At 45.3% G+C, this 22,671-nt stretch overlaps 1 protein-coding gene and 1 long non-coding RNA gene across 6 annotated transcripts; both read left to right on the top strand.

Annotated features, from left to right (window-relative positions):
• Window positions 1-900: 900 nt before the first annotated feature.
• slc44a2 (solute carrier family 44 member 2) lies at window positions 901-22,663 on the top strand. 3 transcript variants are annotated; one of them, XM_049014138.1, is made up of 24 exons: window positions 901-919; window positions 1,012-1,059; window positions 9,858-9,906; window positions 12,178-12,251; window positions 12,518-12,602; window positions 12,806-12,890; window positions 13,550-13,666; window positions 13,768-13,828; window positions 14,003-14,126; window positions 14,269-14,352; window positions 14,435-14,547; window positions 14,696-14,827; window positions 14,976-15,075; window positions 15,443-15,535; window positions 15,862-15,946; window positions 16,094-16,356; window positions 16,835-16,929; window positions 17,207-17,310; window positions 17,532-17,605; window positions 17,706-17,776; window positions 18,092-18,180; window positions 18,876-18,960; window positions 19,579-20,039; window positions 21,605-22,663. In XM_049014138.1, the coding sequence occupies exons 2-23, from the start codon at window positions 1,026-1,028 to the stop codon at window positions 20,022-20,024; spliced, it is 2,463 nt and encodes an 820-aa protein (XP_048870095.1). In that variant the 5' UTR covers window positions 901-919; window positions 1,012-1,025; the 3' UTR covers window positions 20,025-20,039; window positions 21,605-22,663. The 3 variants fall into 3 exon arrangements, with proteins under 3 accessions (XP_048870095.1, XP_048870094.1, XP_048870096.1); XM_049014137.1 differs by lacking the exons at window positions 901-919; window positions 1,012-1,059 and adding an exon at window positions 5,165-5,326; XM_049014139.1 differs by lacking the exons at window positions 901-919; window positions 1,012-1,059; window positions 19,579-20,039 and adding an exon at window positions 5,167-5,326.
• Window positions 9,940-12,165, top strand: LOC125742289 (uncharacterized). Of its 3 annotated transcripts, XR_007398055.1 has the most exons (4): window positions 10,302-10,337; window positions 10,385-10,431; window positions 10,479-10,854; window positions 11,043-12,165. It is a non-coding gene; the product is annotated as an uncharacterized LOC125742289 (long non-coding RNA). The 3 variants fall into 3 exon arrangements; XR_007398056.1 differs by lacking the exons at window positions 10,302-10,337; window positions 10,385-10,431 and adding an exon at window positions 9,940-10,290 and having other exon boundaries at window positions 10,526-10,854; XR_007398054.1 differs by lacking the exons at window positions 10,302-10,337; window positions 10,385-10,431 and adding an exon at window positions 9,940-10,290.
• Window positions 22,664-22,671: the final 8 nt, after the last annotated feature.

Below are 22,671 nucleotides of genomic sequence, written 5' to 3'. Positions count from 1 at the left end.
CCACCGTATTGCTTCCTTGCATTTGGTGAAACAAACTGACCCGAATCTGCTAGTGTTGGTTAAGGCTGGCGCTGATGTTTTGAATGAGACGAGATAAACCCACTTTATCACATCACGACTTTGCCCCGAGACTAAAGTTCTCAGGGCCTGGGTGTGATTAATTACAACTTCATCTGTTCAGGAAAACACGCTTTCCTGCATGGCAGACTGTACAGCTAGTGTTTGTTGTTTAAGATATTTCAGCTGTGGATATAATCCACACCTATTACACACTTTCGTTTGCTTAACTGGCGCGAAATAATATCCTTCGACACACACTTTTGCACAACGCTACCATTTTAACTATCTAAAACTGCTTCATATTGCAGCAATGGAGATTAATCTATCTAATATTTTCACACACAACAGGCGGGCATTTTATCAACGATGGTGCAAACTATTGTTACACAAAATTTATAGAACAATCATTAAGCCCAAAATGTTACCACAAAGGCAGCCTTTCATTAAATAGCTCCGATTTAGAAGTACTTCTCTGAATTAAAACTGCACGTACGGCATCTGATGTAAAACGGGCTGCGTCGCGATTTTCAAAGACTATATTTATGAACAATATCGTTCAACGTAATGAAACCGAATATACGCTATAACATGCATTAAAAATATTATCCATTACTTTTGCAACAGTAAACACTGACTCAATATCCGACAAAGCATGAAGAACCAACTGCACATTCCAATGCTGGAGAGAGGAATAAATATCACATTTCCCGCCTACACATGTCAGTCATTGGTGTATTCAACTGTCAATCAGTGAGAACTAAAATCCCATTGGCTTTTGCATTCGCAGGGATTCCAATGGATTGTTTTGGCAATTGTCCTGTATTGAAGACTCCTCCAGTTGCAGTTCTCGCCTAAATCGGTAGGCTGTGATGAATTGTATGTATATGATTCCTTCCTTTTCCTTCTGAATAATTTGAATGAAGTTTATTTATTAAATATATACATATTTAGCCTAATCTAGCGCAATGGAACCAGAAGAGAAAGACTCCACAAAATTTGGTAAGGAGATATAAAATCTGTATTTTGCTATGCTTTCTTTTTCCACTGGAACGTGGGATAGCGGAGCTATGGAAACAATGAGTGTGAGATGGGTGGGGGCGACTGGTCGCATGGCTAAAGATTAAAATGCCGTGCAACATGCAGGCAATCCGAATATTTTCACGTTGTATAAAAATAGTAGTCTTGTTATTTCCTCACTCAAAAAATACGAAATCCGACGTCATTATATTTTGGCGAAATATCGGAAAACAAACGTCCCTCATCAAAATAAATGATAATAAGTGGGTTGTTGCAATCTGATTAATATGCATTTGTTAATCGCCTGCCGTTCTGAAGATGGGAGCATATTTTCGATAATGCGTTGTTAAACCTGTGAGTTTCTGTGTGTTTTTGTGCAAGTTTGTTTTGCACAGCGCCCGGGCCGGAGGGACTGGTGAGAAAGTCGGCGATGCCCTCGCCCCTTGTATCCATCTGTCATAGACGTCCGCCTTAAACGGACAAAAAGATCAGTTAGACCCTTCATAATTTCCCCATCAGCACGGATAAATAACATATCATTGTGGCAAATATTATGACGAAGAAATCCAGTGTCAGACGTAGGTTTAATTAGTTTAAGTAAATGCTGCATATTGAGCGAATTGAAGCACGAAATTTTGATGTTTAAATATTGGTGTAGTAGTTTTTAAATGGACATGGGTAGTCTGCGCATGTGTGTTTTTATGTATTTTGTTTCATTTTAAAATTACATATTTTCTCAGTTTTTTTCGTACTAAATTCTATTAGTTTAATCTCATGTATAACAAGACAAAATCTCAATTCTACCAAGCTTCGTTTTCGTGCACTGTAACTATTTTAATGCCGTAACTGTATAGAGTTGCTTGAAACAGCACAGAAATTGTCGCGCTCGAGAAGAAGGACCCCACCTTATTTGGATGACTGTAGTCATGGATTTGAAGGATGGAGAAATGTAATCGCTGGAGAAATGTAATCACTTCCCATTAGTGTTTTGCAATGATGTTCTCCTTCCCTGAGTCATTATCCTATGATTGAGCCTCATACTCTGTGGTGGCAAGTCCAGAGGGAGGGACATGGGGAGGGGGGGGTGGGGGGGTGATGTTGTCCAAAGAGGAAATGTAAAATGATAGTTGCATCACTTACAGAAAACTTCATTCTGTGAAGTTTTCCCTCAGGACCAATGAAGCGGTGATGTTGGGGGTGGGCCAAGGGGGGCGTACCTGTAGTTGTGGGGGGGGGGGGTCTGATTTTGGGGGAGGCGGGGGGGCTGTGCCAAACAAAACCTGTCTTTGTTTGTTATGATATGTAGTCTCTGAAGCAATGGTCACATCCATTGTGGAGCTTTCCATTGGACACCCTGTCTGGGTGTCTCAATGCTTTTTATATTTTCTTTCCTTCGCAGGTAAATCATCCATCTTCAAAAATATGTGGTATTTTAGATAGAACTCCTTACTCTAGAATGACATATCAAAGAGAATCAGGAAGCATGTACACTGCGTAGCTGTCAGACCTGCAGTTATTCTGTTTTCTTAGCAATCCAGTCGGTATATTTGTCCTTATCAGCAGAGGCAGTTGGTCCATTGAGGTAGAGGAGGTAGTAACTCTTCTATTTGTGTGATTAAGTTATGGATCGAGTAACTTTGAAGTAGCTCATTGCTAAAGTTTTGTTGTTTATAAGCACAGTCTCTCGTAAAACTGTCTTCTCGCTTTCTCAGTTTCATTATCCACCAGTCGTCACTGCATTTCCCCATTCTCTGACTGCAGTAGTGCCGCTGACATCGGCTTCCTGTCTACCGTCGCATCGGTCCCTCATACTACCAATAGTGCCGTGTGGGAAAGATATTTGTTCGGACCAGCTGCTGACAGCTTCGCCGGCATGTGCGTCACATCTGGGCTGCGCCCAGGCAGGCTGACGCGCTGCGCCCAGGCCCCAGAGCACAGAAGGCCCCAGTCAGCGTGTGACTGCTGATGGGAGCCTACAAAAGCATCCACATACAAGCTTTTGTTGCTCGTCTGGCTGTCTGGCCTTCTCCTGGGTATGCAGGAGAGGAGGGACGGGGGAGCCCAATGGTGCTTTCCTCATTGCTGACGAGCTGGGGCACGAGGGCAGAGCAGCGAGAAAGAAAAACTGCCCTGTTTTCGGACTGTTTCAGGATTCCGGGGAGGCTTTGCGTGAGACGTTGCCGTTGGCCCTCCGGCCAGAAGCTTTGACCAGAGCCTTGCTGATCAGATCCTTCAGCCAGTTGTGCATCTTGGGCCCGAAGATCTCTGTTATTTCTGCCTGTGGACACTGTTAACCGCCTTTCAGTTCGGCTGTGGTTTTTGGAGCTGCTTAGTCATATGTTCCAGTGTGCATGGGACCCGGTGGGTGTGGGGTTTAGTGTCAGTAAGCAGGAAGCTCCCAGGTCCAGCTCGCTGTGGCCGTAATAGAACCAGATGTGCTGCAACTCGCTATTTATCAGTCTCCTCTTTTGTAGTCGTGATTTTGACATCAGATCGTGTCTGTTATTGTGTATATTTTATGTTAGATGGTGAGAGAGGTTCCAAACCCAATCTCATCCCATTTAGACAGTGAGAGAGGTTCCAAACCCAATCCCATCCCATTTAGACAGTGAGAGAGGTTCCAAACCCAATCCCATCCCATTTAGACAGTGAGAGAGGTTCCAAACCCAATCCCATCCCATTTAGTTGGTGAGAGAGGTTCCAAACCCAATCCCATCCCATTTAGAGAGGTGTGGACCTCAAATCAGTCCCATTTAGATTGTGAGAGAGGTTCCAAACCCAAAATTGTCCCTTTTAGATGGCGAGAGAGATGCTAACCCCAATCCCATCCCATTTAGATGATGAGAGAAGTACAGACCCCAAACCCAAAGTCAAAATAGTGATTTATAAATTCTCTTTGCCCTGTATTATATTGGAAACAATACAACAGCACATTATTTGAAGTTTTACCTCAAGAGTTTTATTGTTTTTTCAAAATAGGCACATTTAAATTTTGAGTCATGCCAAAAAGAAGCATTTACCATTTTGTAATGTTGCCAATCCTTTCGCAACACCAAATAGATGTCTAGGACTGAAGACACTAAGTGATGATGTGTTTCAGGTGTAATTTTGTCCCAATCTTCCTGCCAACAAGTCTTAAGGTCTGCAACAGTACAGGGTCTTCAGTGTCACGTTTTGCATTTCAAATCGCACCACATTCTCTACTGGGGACTGGTCAGGACGTTTTAGTATTAATGGTGCTATCACCGAAGTGTGGCCCTAAAGCTTTAGCATTGTTACTGCCATTGTTATGCCTTTTCCTTTCAAGCGGCACTTCAGGCCAGAACAATTGGTTCTGTTCTTGTACTTAAACACGGCCGGACTGTGTAAGTGATTCTTAGAACACCTCACAAGGCCGTCATGCTCTCATTTTACCGTGCCAGTCGCTGACCGTGATCTTCTCGGTTGTTATTAACTCTGGTGAACTGTAAAGTCACTTGGGATGTGAACATCTGCTAAACGGATAAATATTAATAACCACTTATACTGTACAGGGTTGTTTTGAGTCTGGAGTTCCAGGACGATGTTGGTTCATTGTAGGGAATGCACTCATGGACTCGACCACAAGATAAGGGCAATTAGAGAGACCTATTCACATAATTGAGAGGGAGATCACTTGCGAGACACAGGAGCGGAACATGCAAATTGTCCACACAGAACCAGAGGTCAAAATCAAGATGGCCGTCCTAGAAGTGTGGCAACAGCCACTCGTCACTCACCCCCGTCCACTACAAACTGCCGTTAAATTTACACCAAATGAGTGTGAACGTTGCCTTCTGGGAGCTCCAAACCAATTTCAGTGTCAGTAATCCAGGGAACAGTGTTCTCATCCATCTACATCGTTCAGAGGCAAGGAAGACATAAGCCAAAATGCATTATGGGTGTCTGCTAGCCAAAGGCACATGCTGGAGCAAGGGACTCCCAACAACTTTCAAGTACGAGAAGGTTTAGAAAAGGTCAGAAGCAGAAAGGATCGTCGAGAGAATGAAAGTGAAAAACAGAAGTGTACATGAGGCATACGACCAAAATAAGGGCAGAGCTGGGTGCACGTCTGGCAACTGCCAGGAAGCGAGAAGGTTCCGGCAAAGCATGCAGCTGCGGCTGGAAAGGAAATGACGCAGATATAAAAGTTATGTCTTATTAAAGGGAGTAAGATTCATGGAAAAAAACACCGTCAAAATGACTGTGACTGGGGACAGAAATAATTGCGGTAGGTCTTGCTTTTAATTTCTCCCGCTTGAACCTGGCCGATATGCGTGTAGTGTAGGTAATAGAGAACTGCATAATCGCTCTTTGTCTCTCTTGGGCAGGAAATGGCGTAAAACCGAAGGAGCGATAGGAATGGCACACCGCAAAATAACAAACTCCTTTGGGTGAATTAAAAATTGTCCGATGACGAAATAGAGTATATAATTTATTACTGTTATCTAATGACTGAATGGATTTACTGAAGATGTGGTGCAGCCACTTATGTGGATGAGATGTGAGCCATTTACAATTATTTTTAAAAGTTGTAGTTGTACCTGGAAAGTCTGGGGCCTCTGATATAATGTTACTTTACCCCCCAATTTTACATATACAGTAAAGGACGCTGGTTGTTGCTGACACATAACATATCTAATAATAAATTTAGGAAGTTGTGCCAATGTGTTATTTCACAGCTAGCGTGCTAATGGAAACCTGACGTTCAGCTGTTCGATGTTCATTGCACTATATTCTATTTTCTGAGGTGACTTTTGCACATAGTGTAAGATACAAAGTTTATTTTTAGAATGTCTACGTTTGAAGAAATGGGTCTTTGCCTTTGCGTATTAGTGCTGGGTTCATTTTGCAAGTAAACCCTGTTTTCCGCAAAAACAAATATTGAAGTCAAGTTTTTAAAAGGTTTACATGTTGGTTTAATTTAGATCCTTCTGTGCTCAAGAACTATAGGGCCATATCTAAACTCCCATTTTTTTATCAAAAATGTTAGAAAAGGTTGTTGTTAAACAACTCACGACTGCGCTAGAGAGTCACAATGTGCATGGCTTCAAACTGGCTTAAATCCTACCTCACTGGTAGAAGTTTTACTGTCTCTTGGGGACTCTGTGTCTGCTACCTCACTGGTAGAAGTTTTACTGTCTCTTGGGGACTCTGTGTCTGCTACCTCACTGGTAGAAGTTTTGCTGTCTCTTGGGGACTCTGTGTCTGCTACCTCACTGGTAGAAGTTTTACTGTCTCTTGGGGACTCTGTGTCTGCTACCTCACTGGTAGAAGTTTTACTGTCTCTTGGGGACTCTGTGTCTGCTACCTCACTGGTAGAAGTTTTGCTGTCTCTTGGGGACTCTGTGTCTGCTACCTCACTGGTAGAAGTTTTGCTGTCTCTTGGGGACTCTGTGTCTGCTACCTCACTGGTAGAAGTTTTGCTGTCTCTTGGGGACTCTGTGTCTGCTACCTCACTGGTAGAAGTTTTACTGTCTCTTGGGGACTCTGTGTCTGCTACCTCACTGGTAGAAGTTTTACTGTCTCTTGGGGACTCTGTGTCTGCTACCTCACTGGTAGAAGTTTTACTGTCTCTTGGGGACTCTGTGTCTGCTACCTCACTGGTAGAAGTTTTGCTGTCTCTTGGGGACTCTGTCTGCTACCTCACTGGTAGAAGTTTTGCTGTCTCTTGGGGACTCTGTCTGCTACCTCACTGGTAGAAGTTTTACTGTCTCTTGGGGACTCTGTGTCTGCTACCTCACTGGTAGAAGTTTTACTGTCTCTTGGGGACTCTGTGTCTGCTACCTCACTGGTAGAAGTTTTGCTGTCTCTTGGGGACTCTGTCTGCTACCTCACTGGTAGAAGTTTTGCTGTCTCTTGGGGACTCTGTCTGCTACCTCACTGGTAGAAGTTTTGCTGTCTCTTGGGGACTCTGTCTCTGCGACCTCACCGCTGTTTCGTGGTGTTCCACAGGGTTCGGTTTTGAGGCCTCTGCTTTTCTCCCCGTATTTGCAGATTTTAAATATCACGTTTACGCAGATGACATACAACTTCCCTTTACATTCAAGTCCAATAAGGCTCCTTGACTCTCTTTGTCTTTAGATTGCCTGAACTCCATTAAACACTGGAGTGGAACTTTTCTACAGTTAAATACATAGAAGATCGAGTTCTTAATTATTGCGGCATACAGCATTGTTCCTGTAATTAAACACAACATTGGCCCTCTTTCCTCTGCTGTCCGATCAAACCTGCGGGATTTACGGGTGATATTTGATGAGTCCCTGTTATTTGACCCTCCTGTCAAACAGAGATCCTGTTTCTTCCACCTGCGTATGGCTTCTTATACGAATCTCAGACCCACCGACCTGCACGCATTTTGCGTAGCAGGCACGCGTTTTTACACCAAAGTACGCCGGTACGATTTGTTGCTCTGAAGTATGCAAAAAGCAGCTGGTCGCGCCGACGCTTCTTGCTGATGCTGTTTCAGTCTGCAGCAGGAGGGCGGGGCTGCATACACAGCTCAGGGCGCCTCGAGACAGTAAAAGGAAGAGAATAGTGATAGTAAACGATTGGAGGTGAGGAGAAATACGCACATTACTCGCGCCGTCCACACTGTAAGCGGCGAACCCCCCGGCGCTCGTGAAAGCCGCTGGACAGGTGAATATTATATTGGAAGTTATATTGCCGTTTTGCACCAAAAAAGGCACTCCCCCCTCCTTGTCAGATTAAAATTTCTACATAATGTAAGCTAGACGAGGTTAATTATCCCTGGTATAGCTCTATGTTGATGTTGTATAGGAGTCGATTTTAGACACACCACCTCAACAGAATAAACGGAGTTGAAAATTTAGCTCATTCTTTGTTGCTTTAATAGTATCATTCGCATGATTTTATTTGCATAGTGTAGATGTTAAGGAAAATGTAGAAATGCTACATATAGTTATATAATAAAATGTAGAAATGCTACATAATGTTATATATAATTGGCCGTGATTATAATTATATTGTAATTTGACTGTGATCATTTCCAGGACAATTTTACTTACCAATCCTATGTCCTACAGAATTCAGTTTAAAATCCTCACAGCTACATGCAGAGCACTGCATGGTCAGCCCCCTGCATATTTGACAGATTTCATTCATTCCCACTCATCGGGACATTCCCGCAGGTCCAACAATCAAAACCTTCTCTCTGTCCCGTGCACTCGTGACTCGTGTCCCGTGTCAATCTCATTGCTTTGTTTTTTTTTTTGAATCCCCAGTTTTCTTATTTGCTGTTGTAAAGCACTTTGTTACTAGTGTCTGTGAAAAGTGCTATAATATAAATAGACTTTACTTACTTATTTACTGATTTACTTGTGAAGCTCAACAAAGCAGTTAAGCTCAGTGTTTAAGGTCAGTAACAGACAGGTGTGTCATTACATCATCCGTTCTTATAGAAAGGTTATGTGTCTGAGGCATAGTGATGCTTGGTTTGGGCTACACTGTAGTGTTTTTCTGTACTGTTTGTAATTTAGTATTAAATAAATAGCGGCAGTACGGTGGCTCGGTGACTAGTGCTGTGGGGCTCACGCTTCCGGGGTTGGGGGTTGGAGTCCTGTTTGCGTGTGTGAAGCTCGCATGTACTGCCCATGTGCGAGTGTGTCTGCTCTCTGGAGACATACTAATCGTATGCGATTGAGTGCGTGTCCTGTGTTAGACTGGCATCATGTCCAGGGTGTCCCCTGGTTCCTGCAATGGAGTCAGGGTTTCCCATCACCCTGCGGTTATGAAAGATGAAGAATAATATTAAATTACGTCTGCTCTAAGCATTATTAGCAAACCTATTGCTTCTGCACACATAAGCAGTTTTGTGTTTGTGTTTTGTACTGTTTTGGTCACAGAAGGGCAGTTCAGGTTTCCATGAAGCCGTTAAGCTGCACAGGTGCCGTGGTACCTCCATCTGTTTCCTGTGGCTTCTGGGAATGGAGATGGAGCGTAATACACTGGTGGAGTGGCAGGGGAGCACACAGGCAGCCCAGACCTGGCAGAGTGCCCCTAGCATGGGCATACAGGTGCTGATAGCCCATGGGTGTGGCATACACATAGCCCACCTAGCAGAGTGCCTCTAGCATGGGCATACAGGTGCTGATAGCCCATGGGTGTGGCATACACATAGCCCACCTAGCAGAGTGCCTCTAGCATGGGCATACAGGTGCTGATAGCCCATGGGTGTGGCATACACATAGCCCACCTAGCAGAGTGCCTCTAGCATGGGCATACAGGTGCTGATAGCCCGTGGGTGTGGCATACACACAGCCCCCCTGGCAGAGCGTTGCATTCCAACACTTTGCTGTTATTATGCCCGTGTCAGTTAGCACGCTCCTGCGGTGGTGGAACACCCGTGTAGTGATATCCCTGTGCTTGGGATACTGTTTGTAGCTTGTGGTTTTCACACTTCACAGCCTTGTGTGGCACTGTGGGTCACATGCAGGGGTGCTTACACGCACAGGTGTACCCGTACCAAAGTTCAGGGACTTAATCTTGGTTAATAAAATCGTAAACCTCCAGTTGCCATCTGATCCGCATTTTACAGGATGCTGCATCCCATCTTTGAATCAGTCAGGGACACGATTGCAACCAGAATGCAGTGTTTATCATTGGAGACCCACCCTCCCAGGCGACACCCCCCAACTACACCAAGAAATCTCAGGGGGGGCCCTACTAACTCAAATGTCCCAGGGGCCTCTGACCATGTTAATCCGCCTCTGGACACACCTTTCTGTTTTCTGTCGCCACAGGGGAACCTCGGAAGTTTGACCCGACATTTAAAGGCCCTGTTTATAACAGGTAAGATGTTTTTGCGCCTGTTTTCATGTATTGCCCTGTGGATGCCAACACACACTTTCTGGTAGTTCGTGACTGTGTTCACTTTGCATATCGTGATTCTATTCATCATGTTTCTCACAATGAATTTAATGAATATATCTTAACAAAAGTCCAATAGTTTTCGTTGGAACCTTTTCTGGTCTTTTGAAAGCTCTGGTCTTTTCACAGTGGCACAATGGTGGGCACTGTTCCTTCATACCTTGGAGATCTGCCCCAGCTCTGCCTGTGCGGAGTATTGCATGTGCCCCCGTGACGTCATTGGGTTTCTATTGGGGACTCCGGTTTCCCCCCCCCCACAGTTCAAAAACATGCTAAAGTGAACTGGAGTTGCCAAATTGTCAGTAGGTGTGAATGGTGTGTGAGTGTGCCCTGCGATGGGTTGGTGCCCGTAGGTGTGAGTGGTGTGTGAGTGTGCCCTGAGATGGGTTGGTGCCCGTAGGTGTGAGTGGTGTGTGAGTGTGCCGTGCGATGGGTTGGTGCCCGTAGGTGTGAGTAGTGTGTGAGTGTGCCCTGCGATGGGTTGGTGCCCGTAGGTGTGAGTGGTGTGTGAGTGTGCCCTGCGATGGGTTGGTGCCCGTAGGTGTGAGTGGTGTGTGAGTGTGCCCTGCGATGGGTTGGTGCCCGTAAGTGTGAGTGGTGTGTGAGTGTGCCCTGAGATGGGTTGGTGCCCGTAGGTGTGAGTGATGTGTGAGTGTGCCCTGAGATGGGTTGGTGCCCGTAGGTGTGAGTGGTGTGTGAGTGTGCCCTGCGATGGGTTGGTGCCCGTAGGTGTGAGTGGTGTGTGAGTGTGCCCTGAGATGGGTTGGTGCCCGTAGGTGTGAGTGGTGTGTGAGTGTGCCCTGCGATGGGTTAGTGCCCATAAGTGTGAGTGGTGTGTGAGTGTGCCCTGAGATGGGTTGGTGCCCGTAGGTGTGAGTGATGTGTGAGTGTGCCCTGCGATGGGTTGGTGCCCGTAGGTGTGAGTGGTGTGTGAGTGTGGCCTGCGATGGGTTGGTGCCCGTAGGTGTGAGTGATGTGTGAGTGTGCCCTGCGATGGGTTGGTGCCCGTAGGTGTGAGTGGTGTGTGAGTGTGCCCTGCGATGGGTTGGTGCCCGTAGGTGTGAGTGGTGTGTGAGTGTGCCCTGAGATTGGTTGGTGCCCGTAGGTGTGAGTGATGTGTGAGTGTGCCCTGCGATGGGTTGGTGCCCGTAGGTGTGAGTGGTGTGTGAGTGTGCCCTGAGATGGGTTGGTGCCCGTAGGTGTGAGTGGTGTGTGAGTGTGCCCTGAGATGGGTTGGTGCCCGTAGTGTCCAAGATAGGCTCCAGGCCGACGCGACGATGCACAAACACCAAAGCTGAAGCCCTGCTATTGCGGTCATATCTAGCCTTTTGAAAATTACATTCCTGGACGCTGGACGCATTCTTTACATAACTGCTGTTTACATTAATACATTGCACAAGTGACTCACGAGTTCCTAAGTGCCAGCCAGCAACATCTGTGTTTATGGTGAAACATTCAACGTCTTGTCTAGCACTAGGATGGCAGTGAACTCTCAGAGTACAGTCATTGTTTTGCGCTTCTGGGCCACTGCATTACTCTGCCCTTTATACTGAGCTACATGAAGCAACAAGCAAAGCAGGGGAGCATGAAGTCTTGGTGTGAACAGAGTCGAGATGCGGGGTTTCTCTGTAGCAGAAAGGGGCTGGAATTGGCTTGTGAAGTATTTGAATTATCTTGGAAAACCACGGAAGATGTATCTCACTGTGGATTATTCTGAGTACCTCGTTTTTGTTCATATTTTAGGTGATATCATTGTGATGTGGTTTGTCTAAAAGCTACATTTTTAACGTTCTTGAACGTTGGTTTATGTTAATCCTAAAACATTGCCGAACCAAACACACTTTTAGAAACTGGGTAAATAAAGTAACAATGAAAGCACTTTGCTCACTGCAGTCTCACTGGCATGTAAAGAAATTAGCAGGTAAATTACACCTCTACCGCTGGTTTTTATATTAGCGTGACAGTTATACAAATTAGTAACAAGTGCAAACATTATGATAACACGGAAAAATTAGTTTATGCAGGACTGTGGTTTAAAACCACAAAAGTCCAGGTTGATATTAGAGTTTCTGCTGCTGAAATGAGCGAAGATGCATGTTCTCTATGCGTGTGGGTGCTTGTGGCATGAGATGCATCTGCGTGATACTTTTACCCATCAGATATTTATGTGTTCTGCTGTTTTCTGATTGGCAGGGGCTGCACTGATGTTATCTGCTGCATCCTTTTCATCTTGGCCCTGTTGGGGTATTTTGTGGTGGGAATACTGGGTAAGTATCTAACAGGCTACGGGGAACATTTGAAAAGTTTCTGCGAAGAGTAGCTTTGTCCTCTTTAGTGACTTAATAAATGTACATTTGCTATGACCTTTATTACGTAAAATGCTAAATGAATCGTATTTGAAAGAGCCACTCGTTCATGCCAGTCCAGAACAGGAGAGCAGCAGGCAAGGAAAAATATGCACAGGCCTTCAGGATTGTAGACACCAAGCTAAATTTGCATTTTGGAGGAATGTAACTTTCCCCTCTCCTGTCAGCCTGGTCTCAGGGCGACCCCCGGAAGGTGATCTACCCCACAGACAGCAGCGGGCAATTCTGTGGTCAAGTGGGGACCAAGCTGGAGTGAGTGGCCTGCAAACCGACAACTGAGATCTCTCTCTCGACTCCTCAATTTTTATTTAATTATATCCAGCATAGTTGCATAGACGTAGATCCAGAGGTTTAGATTTTCGCTTTCTGGACCTGCACTGTCCACCTGTACATAGCGCACTGTGGTGTCCCACCCCTTCTGGGCTGTGCTAATCATCATGTTCATCACACTGCAGGAAAAGGCCCTTCTTGTTTTACTTTAACATCATGAAGTGCGCCAGTCCCCTGGTCCTGCTGGAGTTCCAGTGTCCAACCACACAGGTGGGACACCTACTTTCCTAGCGTGTTTTCCTGTAATATCTCTCCTTGACCCCCCCTCCCCCCATGTCTTATGTTCAGGGACTGTTTAACTATGGTCACATACTGTCACAGATGAGAAAGGAAGACAGTCTTGTGTTGAGACATACAATACTGTGCAAAGGTTTTATATTGTTCAAATGATCTCCATGTCGATATCAAATGAAGATGTTACGTCTGACAAAGTCTGCCAGCTTTAGCCGTCTCGAAACCTCGCAAAGTCACCCCAGTATTTGCAGCAGCCTCCCGGTATGGCTAATCCATGCCTCATTGACTTTCAAAACAAATGTAATTAATTAACAGAGCTGGGTGTGAAAATGGAACGACTGAGGTGCTCCCGAGGCGAGGTCTGGGAACCGGCCTGCGGTTCTCCTAGGCCGTCGACAACATATCAGGAAATTTTCGGAGAACGGAGGAAATTCTTGTTAGTTTTTGTTGTGTTATTCTTAACTTTCACGTCTGCTAATGTTACATTGTGCTTCTTGTTCTGAGCACATATCCCCGTGTTACTCGGCTAAATAGCCCCGCCCATTTCCTTGGGCTGCCTAAGACTTTTGCACAGCACTGTAACTTCCAGATACCCCCCCGCAGTGTCTGTCTCACTTGCTTGTGTCCCTGGTTAGATCTGTGTGGAAAAGTGTCCGGATCGCTTCATGACCTTAAGGAAAGCCTACAAAAACGACCTCGATAAGAAGTACTACAGCTCATACTGCAAGGAAGGGGCCGACCTCTTCAGCTCGGTGAGTATGGGGCGATAAAGCATCAGGTTCCTGGATGACCCTCTTCATTCTGCCGTTCTGTGACTCCCCCCCCTCCCGCCCCGACTGTCCATATGTTCCAGGATGCGCTTCAGATCCTGAAGGGCCGCCTGTGTCCAGCCATGCTCATACCCAGCAGACCCTGTGAGTCATTCCTCTCTCGCCTTCCCAGTGCCCCTCCTCGCCGTCTGTCTTCAACAAATGCTGTCCCAGTCCCCAGTGTTGCTGGGGTGGCGTTTTTGGACATCGTCGATCCGTCCGCACAGCTTTGGGGCGAATTTTCCTCGGTGTGCACCTCACTCCTGTTCCCCTCCTCAGTTTCGCACAGGTGCTTCCCGGCTCTCAAGAAAAGCAAGGATGGTGTGATTGTCGTGGGCAACCAAACGATATTTCATGACGGATCGGAGACGAGAAATTCCACCGACCTCCTGGAGGGGGCGAAGTAGGCCATCAGCTTTTCTTGCAGAGCGTGTTGTACAGTGATATTGTCCTCTGAAGGCCAAATGAATTAGATCTGCCTTTCATCCCTTTTTATGCTTCTTAGTTGCCCAATTAGGAGCTTATAGCTCTTGTTGTCTTCGTAGGAGTTCTATCAAAGTGAGGGAACTTCGAATGGTGGCCATGAAGATCTTTGAGGATTATACCCAGTCTTGGCACTGGATCCTTCTGTGAGCGCTTTGCCTTCACCCGTGCTAAGCGTCATCCTGTGTTTGTGGTCGACTGTATTTTAACACGGCTCTCTTCTTCCAGAGGCCTTGTGATAGCTATGATCTTCAGTCTCATTTTCATTGTCCTCATGCGCTTTTTGGCTGGAGTAATGATCTGGATCATGATCTTCCTTGTCATCGTAGTTATTGGATATGGTAAGATTCCCTTGTCATAAAACCGATAGATCTCACACCAGAGGCACGTTTTTTTTTTGTCTGTGATGCAGCCAAAATTTTACCAGAAACATTTTTTGTTCATCATTGTTGTCTCCCCCCTGTGGCTATTTTGGGAATTGCATCACAGGGATCTTCCACTGCTACCTGGAGTACGCCAGACTGAAGTTTGAACCTGGTGCGAACGTCACCATTCGGGATCTGGGTCTGCAGACCGATATTTCTGTCTACCTCGAAATCCGCCAGACATGGCTGGCCTTCTGTGAGTCTTGTTTACTTAGTCTGAAAATAGAACTACCCTTAATTTCACGACTTGCCACTGTACGTGTAATAGTTAATAGTCCAGTGTTGATTATTATAATAATGAGTCATGCTTACAGCATGTTCGCCTTCTGTCACCTGTGCCCCAGTGATAATTCTCTGCATCTTGGAGCTGGTCATTCTTCTGATCCTCATCTTCCTCCGGAAGAGAATCCTCATCGCCATCGCCCTCATCAAAGAGGCCAGCAGGTTAGTGCGTCGAAAGACAGCAGCTTCACTGAGGACCCATGAGAACATCACCGGAAACATCTATAATGAACGTTTGACCCTAACTCCCTGACATCTAGCTCCTTAGTGTAATGTGTCTGAGGAGATTTGAGCCAGACATCTCTGTGCTATAACTGATAAATTCGAGCTTGCTTTCATAATGTGCTTAGTACTCGTTTTATTTGTTTTGTGCGTACTGTCATGAACGAGGGGAATTTCATTTAGAGGAGATGTAAAAACATTGCATGTTATTTGATTGTGAATGCCAGTTTGATTGATTGAACAAAAGGTCAGTTTGGCCATAGTTCAGTTTTACAAATTATAATGAAGGTCGTCATTATCCCTGCAGGGCAATTGGCTATGTGATGTCTTCGCTGTTTTACCCACTGCTGACCTTCGCCCTCGTCGCCCTTGTCATCGCATACTGGGCCGTCACTGCGGTGTATCCTTTGACAGAGCTGAGCGTGTAGCCTTCGTGACCCCCCCACCCTTCCTGTGTCATGTGGCCACACTGGAGAATCATGATAAATACAGAGATAGTATTCAGGCAAATATAAAAAGCCATATTTTCGTATTGGGGGGGGGGTTTGATATGATTCTCAAGAGTAATGACGGCGGAGACGAACCTTCATGAACCATTTGCTGCGTTTGGGATCTTGATGGTTGTGGCAGATTTGACCCAGACTCATTAACAAAGTCGACATTGGTGGGAAAATGTCGCGCCGTCCCTCACGTTGCTGTGTGAAGTTCCTGAGCTGCTCTAAACAGCTTCCTGTCCACCTCTAATGAACCGATCTACAAAGTGTTCAATGAGACCGAGTGCCCGTACTCCCGCGACACCTGCGATCCTAAGGTGCGATCTCACCCATGACCGCCATGGTCACATGTCTGTGTTCGTTAAAATTTTTAGTGAGACAAACAGATTTTGCCAAAAAGTTATCTAAAGTCATATTTTACCTGAAATTGACACCTGTCGTCTTTTTTTAAATTTTTTTTTAAGACTTTCAACACCTCCAACGCCTCATCTGAGTGCGCTGATGCACAGTGTCTGTTCGCCTTTTATGGAGGGGAGACGTACTACCACAAGTACCTGATCTTCTTCCAGTTCTACAACCTCTTCCTTTTCTTCTGGTGCGCTAACTTTGTGACGGCACTGGGTCAGGTGACTCTGGCTGGGGCCTTCGCCTCCTACTATTGGACCTACAAGAAACCCGAAGACCTCCCGGCTTATCCCATCTTCTCGTCCCTTGGACGGGCACTCAGGTATCCCAGCCGCCCGCAGATCTGTGTTTGGTCCTGATTGGGGAGCTTGTGAAATCACATGTGAATGCTGGATGCTTGGTGTGTGTCACCAGTGTTTGTCGGCAGTCTAGACCGAGGCCCCCATCGCGAGGTGGGGTCTCTGTGCCTGTAATCAATAGGTCGCCAGTTCAAATCCTGTCCTCAGCAGAATAGTCACATGTCTGCTGGGCCTTTGAGCAAGGCTGTTAACTCCCCCCCCCTTCCCCAAAAATGCTCCATCGGGGCTGGATAAATGACTAACCCCAAGCTTTGCTCTTATCTGTATGCATATGTGTGCGTGTGTGTGTGTGTGTGTGTGTGTGTGTGTGTGTGTCTCAAAGGAGAGCAAGATATGTGAAAAGACGCATTCCAGTGTGCAAATGGCAAATAAAGCACAACTTCTTCTTTTTTCTTTTTCATTTCACACCCCCATTCCCCACATTACCTTCCTCCCACTCAGGTACCACACTGGCTCCCTGGCCTTTGGTTCTCTGATCCTCGCCATCGTGCAGGTCATCAGGGTCCTGCTGGAGTACCTTGATCACAAGCTTAAAGGTGGGCTGACATTCAGTGATCATCACCGTTTCTTCCCCCAGCAGCCGTTCTGTGATTTCTGATGTTGGCGTTTTAGTCCTTATGTCACGCTTGTAATTATAAGCCGTTCGTACAGTAATCTCTCTAGAGATGGATAACCGGATCACTGAAAATAATTTAATTTATTTCTGCTCAAATCAACTTTATTTAGCACTAAAGTGGGCTTTTCGAAAGGGAGCAGAAACCGAAAATGGTTCCCTCAGAAAGTCACGTTTGTGGTTTTTTTTGCACCTGGCAGGAGCCCAGAACAAGTTCGCCAAGTTTCTGCTAAGCTGTCTGAAGTGCTGCTTCTGGTGCTTAGAAAAATTCATCAAGTTTCTCAATAGAAATGCCTACATCATGGTATGTTTGTCCCTGTATGCCTGTATACGGGGGTGTCTGCGTTCCTTTAAAAAAAAAAAAAAACAAGGTTGGCAAAGAGCAAGGCCCTTAACTGCCGGTTGCTCCAGGGTCCGTCTGGCCCTGCTCTCATCAAAAATGTACGGCGCTTTGAATAAAAGCATCTGCTAAATACATAAATATAGATGAAGTCTCCATGAATGATAACCGCATGCTTCCGCTAGATGGCGATATACGGGAAAAGCTTCTGCACATCGGCCCGGGATGCCTTCTTTCTCCTGATGAGGAACATTATCAGGTGAGGTGGAGGAGACTATAAGCCAGAGGAAAGTTTGTAACGCCGCCCCCTCCAGGCTGTCATCAGATCGCACACTCATCTTGCTGCATCATTTTCACAGGGTGGCAGTCCTGGACAAGGTCACAGACTTCTTGCTCTTTCTGGGCAAACTTCTAATTGTTGGACTTGTAGGTGAGTGATCCTTCATACCTCAATTTATATCATAACCATACAGTTAGTGATGGCCAAGATGATGCTTAATGAACCATTCGCTGTATTTTCTGAGCCCACTAGATGGTGCTGTCTGCTCAAAAAAGGGCTCAAAGCATGCCCCAAAGCAAACTACGCGCACCATCAAGTGGGGTCCGAAAATGAAGTAACTGATTCATGAAGCATTGTTTTGGTATAAATATCCACATAACTCAATACTAGTGATCAAGGGTGCGCATGCATCGTAGACCCCTGCATCCTTCTGAAGACCCCCCCTTCTCCGATTTTGTCACGCAGGAATCATTTCATTCTTCTTCTTCTCTGGGAGGGCCAGAGCCACCGAGGAATCAGGCTTCACTCTTAACTACTACTGGGTGCCCATCCTGGTAGGTTCTGGGAGTGTGGTCACGGCCCTCTGAGCAGATAGGCTAAGGGTCAGGCCTCACTGGTAATAGAGCTCATCAGTAAATTAATGGTAGCACAGTAATCATACTCTCATTTTATATCCTATCACTGAATAAATGATGACAGAGTAATAATACTTTGATGTTATGCCTTATAAGTCAAATGGTGACAGAGTAATGATACTCTGATTGCCGCCATTAAATATACAGTTTTTGTTTGTTCCTGTATTTGGAGAAATATTGACTCTGATAACCATGACAATACAGACGCACCCGGGTTTTTTGACCAGCAAACTCAGATCATGAAACTGCATCCTCCACACTTGACAATGGGAACCATATATCTGCACGCAAATATTATAGTTTTTGACTCATTAGTCCACAAGCCCAACTTTCACTCCAGTGTAAGGCGTTACAGTGTAATCATGGTTTAAGAGGTCAAACTTAACTTTGGACTGGTACTGTACTGGCTATGCATTACATTTACATCTCCCTGCTGTGTAATGTAATGTAATGTAAATGTACTGTTCTGGCTATGCTGTCATCATAAATCCAGATAATCCAGTGGGGTCACTGGAGTTCACGTGCCTTCATTCTGTTTCAGTGCCTTAATTGCTCTGCTGAGCGTTTGGGGTCTCAGTGTCTCATAGGATAAGCTGATGTGGGTCTTTCCCCAGACGGTGATCGTGGGCTCCTACCTCATCGCTCACGGATTCTTCAGCGTGTATGCCATGTGTGTGGATACGCTCTTCCTCTGCTTCTGTGAGTTTCCCCAGCATTGACGTACTGGACTTCCTCTTACTGTAGAATGGCAAAATGCTATTAAGGTGAAAACAACGAGATTAGCCCAGGCAGCGGGTAATATAATTTGCCAATGCTGGACTGACGATGTCGAAAGCTTCCGTTGTTTTCTAGCTGTTATTGTTGCTGCTGTTTTTGCTTAAGTTGAATCTTTGTACCAAACCCGGAAGACATTTTTGTTTCCTTTATATCTATTACTGGAAAATATTCTGGGATCCACAAAACTTGGAGCATATGGTTTATTATAAAAATTAGCAGAAGCCATGAAAGCTGTTGAATGGTGCAGTCTGTCGTAGTTGGCAGCGCCTGTGTTTGGTGAGTGCGCCGCTTAACCACGCTGCCTCCCTGCAGAATCTGTACTGCATGCTTTCTTCCTGGCCTTGTCTCTTAACTTGTCTCTCTCTTTGTCTCTTCACCCTCCTAATTTTACATCCATGGGTCACTTGATCTTCCCCGCCCTGCCTTTTTCCTTGGTTGTTCCCTTGTCCTATCCTGTCACAACTTACATTAACCCAATTGCATCCATTAACCCCCCCCCCCCCCCCCCCACATGATCCCGCATAAACACCAACGCGCAAGGCGAGGACCTTGAGAGGAACGACGGCTCCACGGAGAGGCCTTTCCTCATGTCTCCGGAGCTCCATGACATTCTCCTCTTGGATAAGATGGCGGACACGGCACCCCTGGAAGAAGTGGACACGCAGCCCCAGCCACGGACACAGCAGCAGGGGGAAGGAGAAGAACGGGAAGCAGAGGAAGACAAAGAAGATCAAGAAATACAGCTGAAGCAACAAGGAATACAGATGCAGGAGAAGGAAACGGCCCAGGACACGGCTGGGGAGACCGTCCAGGAGACCAAGCAGGAGACCGTCCAGGAGACCAAGCAGGAGCCTGTCCAGGAGATCAAGCAGGAGACCGTCCAGGAGACCAAGCAGGAGCCCGTCCAGGAGACCAAGCAGGAGCCCGTCCAGGAGACCAAGCAGGAGACCAACCAGGAGACAGTCCAGCAAAATGCACAGGAATAGAAATGCAGAGATCTGGTAAAGGATGCAGGGAACCATGGAAACACATCGAAAACAATTGCATAGCGAAAGGGCTCATCAGGGCCCTGATGTTTTTCTTTTTACTTCAGGAATTTCCTTTGCTGGGTTTACAAAGGCTCTGTAAGAGCAACTGTACTGCAGTTGCATTTATAGTATTGGTTTTCTGTAAAGGGCCGGTACAGTGGCTCAGTGGGTAAAGGCACATCCAGTGCTGGGGTTGCATTCCTGTCCCTAGACCCATGCAGATTTAGTGTCAGTTTGCTTCAGTCTCTCTCAGTTACTGCAATATTTCAAAGACATGCAGTTATGTGAATTGCTGTCTGAATTGCCCAAAATTTGTGAGTGTGTGAGTGTGTGGTGGACCGGCGTCCTGCCCAGGGTCCCGCTAGCCTCGTGTCCTTGGCTTGGTTTCATGCTCACTACAGCCCTACCCCGAATAAGCAGGTATGGAAGATGGAGGAATTTTAAGGACACTGGACAAAATTGGACACGTAACTAAAATCTCACTTTTTTGTGTTTTTTTTTTGTGCCGTTTTCATTTCTGCTTTGCTGGTCATACTATAAGGTAACAACCCCTTACCGTCAATATTTCAGATTTACGTTTTATTTTTATTGTTGCTTTTTAAAGATAGCAGGCAAAGATTTGCATTCATCCGGTGATACCAGCAGACAGCAAGGGTCAAGCTCCTTTAACGTAAACAGTAATTTCCATGATTAGTATTATTCATCTTTGTTGGGGTTGCAGGTACTAACACTGCATGTAACACCTGTTTGCCTCTGAATTTCTGACTGCTGTCTGCGTCTCTGTTGCTGTGACTCCGGCTATTTGACCTTCCCAGGTGAGCAGCTTCCTTGCTTTGCATATTCGTGAGGGACAGGATGTCCGATCCCCGCTGTGTGCTGTTAGCGAGGCCGGTCATGTTCTCTCTTAAACCCTGGTGCCTCTCTGTCATTCATTTCGTTCCATGTGTTCTTCTCTGGACTGTGACGGTTTGTGAAGCGATTCAGTTTGAAAATTACAAAAAAAAAAAAAAAAAACACTAGAAGAGCGAAGGCAGCTGTTATGAATTGTGTTGTTTGAATATCAATGCAGGTTCGTTCACGGCACACTGCCGTGGGGAGTCGTTTCTCATCTTTTGTGTTGGTCCATTTGTATATGCCTGGGTATTAACTAAGAATGAACTTTATCGCTTAAATTTATGAATCAGTTTTTTGGGTTTGATGAAGCAATGCTTTTTGTAACCACCATGCTTAAGTGATATTGCGGTATTGCTGACGATTTCCGACCAGTAACCCTGACTGTGACGACCTGGCGATTACCGCCTTTTTCTGGGAATTGGGTTTAGGTTGCACACAAATCGAGGTAACAGTGGTTTGTCATTCGGCTTTCGGTATAGACTTCTAGGCCTGTGTTTCTTGCACAGTTAAGAAAAAAAAAACTCATTGCTATTATGTTTTAACTCCTTAATGACACACAAAGGCAGGCGTTGTGCAAACGTCCATCCAAAACCCCTCCAGCAAAGCTTTCTCCCACCCCTATTCACATTCATCTCTCTTTCCAGTGGAGGATTTAGAACGTAATGACGGCAGTATGGAGAGGCCCTATTTCATGCCCGAGAACATGCTCAAGATCCTGAAGAAGAACAAGCAAGGGAAGACTGTGGAATAGATCATGGATGCAGGGAGGAGGAGTAAGACGTGAGCGAGAGCAGGAGCCGTCCTCTTTAGCGGCCATTTTTGTATATAGTGGAATATATCTCATTTCTGGGAGAAGCGGCGGTCACTGTATCATGGCAGAATTCTTTGGCTAGTATTTATTTTGATAAGTGTACGCTGAAGAGGTGTCTAAAGTATGCCGTAAAGAATAGCTGAAGTATCATTTTTTTCTGTCTTGTTGAGATTCGTTTTAGTTGTTTTGTTTACTGTTTGGTATTTTTTTTTTACTTATAAATGAGCAATGCTTTTTTACACTGTGATATCAAGGTCATTCACAGTTGGATCTGCCTTAACGTTACTCTTGAGGGGAAAATGTCCTTGTTCATGTGCAAAGCAAAGATTTCGTTAATTAGTTTAGCGACTGTAAATGCCAGCAGTAACCCTACCTCAGATTAGTTCGGTTTATGGATTGTCACCTTTTAAACATCTGAAAAATGACCTTTTCCTAATTTTCCATTTCTTTGCCGTTTATCTTTCAGTTCACGTTTTTACACAAACTATTACACAAGGTCAGTGATTGAGATGTAAAGCCATTTACCGAAACTTACACTTCTACATTTCCAGAATAAATGTTAATCTTTTAGTTTTTTTTGGCATATCCTGGACATTGCATATAATTTGTATATAAGCCATTACTAACCAAAGGCAGAAGTAAATATGACCAGTGTTAACCAGAGAAGTAAAATAGCAGCCATATTTGGACATGCAAGACATCCGTTAGGCAGACGTGCTTTTTGTTGCGTATTTTTAAATATATACAGTATGTGTAGATCTCTGAATGGCTCATTGCATCCAAAGTTGGAGTTGCATGGTTATGTATGAATCTTTTTTGCACTTGATATGCTCTCTATTACCTGGCTTGTTTGTTAATTTTTTTTAACAAGAAATAAAAAGCTTTCCAAATATTCCCTGT

The sequence above is a fragment of the Brienomyrus brachyistius genome, chromosome 5 (genome assembly GCF_023856365.1).
Source record: "Brienomyrus brachyistius isolate T26 chromosome 5, BBRACH_0.4, whole genome shotgun sequence".
Taxonomy (NCBI): domain Eukaryota; kingdom Metazoa; phylum Chordata; class Actinopteri; order Osteoglossiformes; family Mormyridae; genus Brienomyrus; species Brienomyrus brachyistius.
The sequence above is the reverse complement of the archived record's forward strand: the minus strand, read 5'-3'. Positions and strand labels throughout refer to the sequence as shown.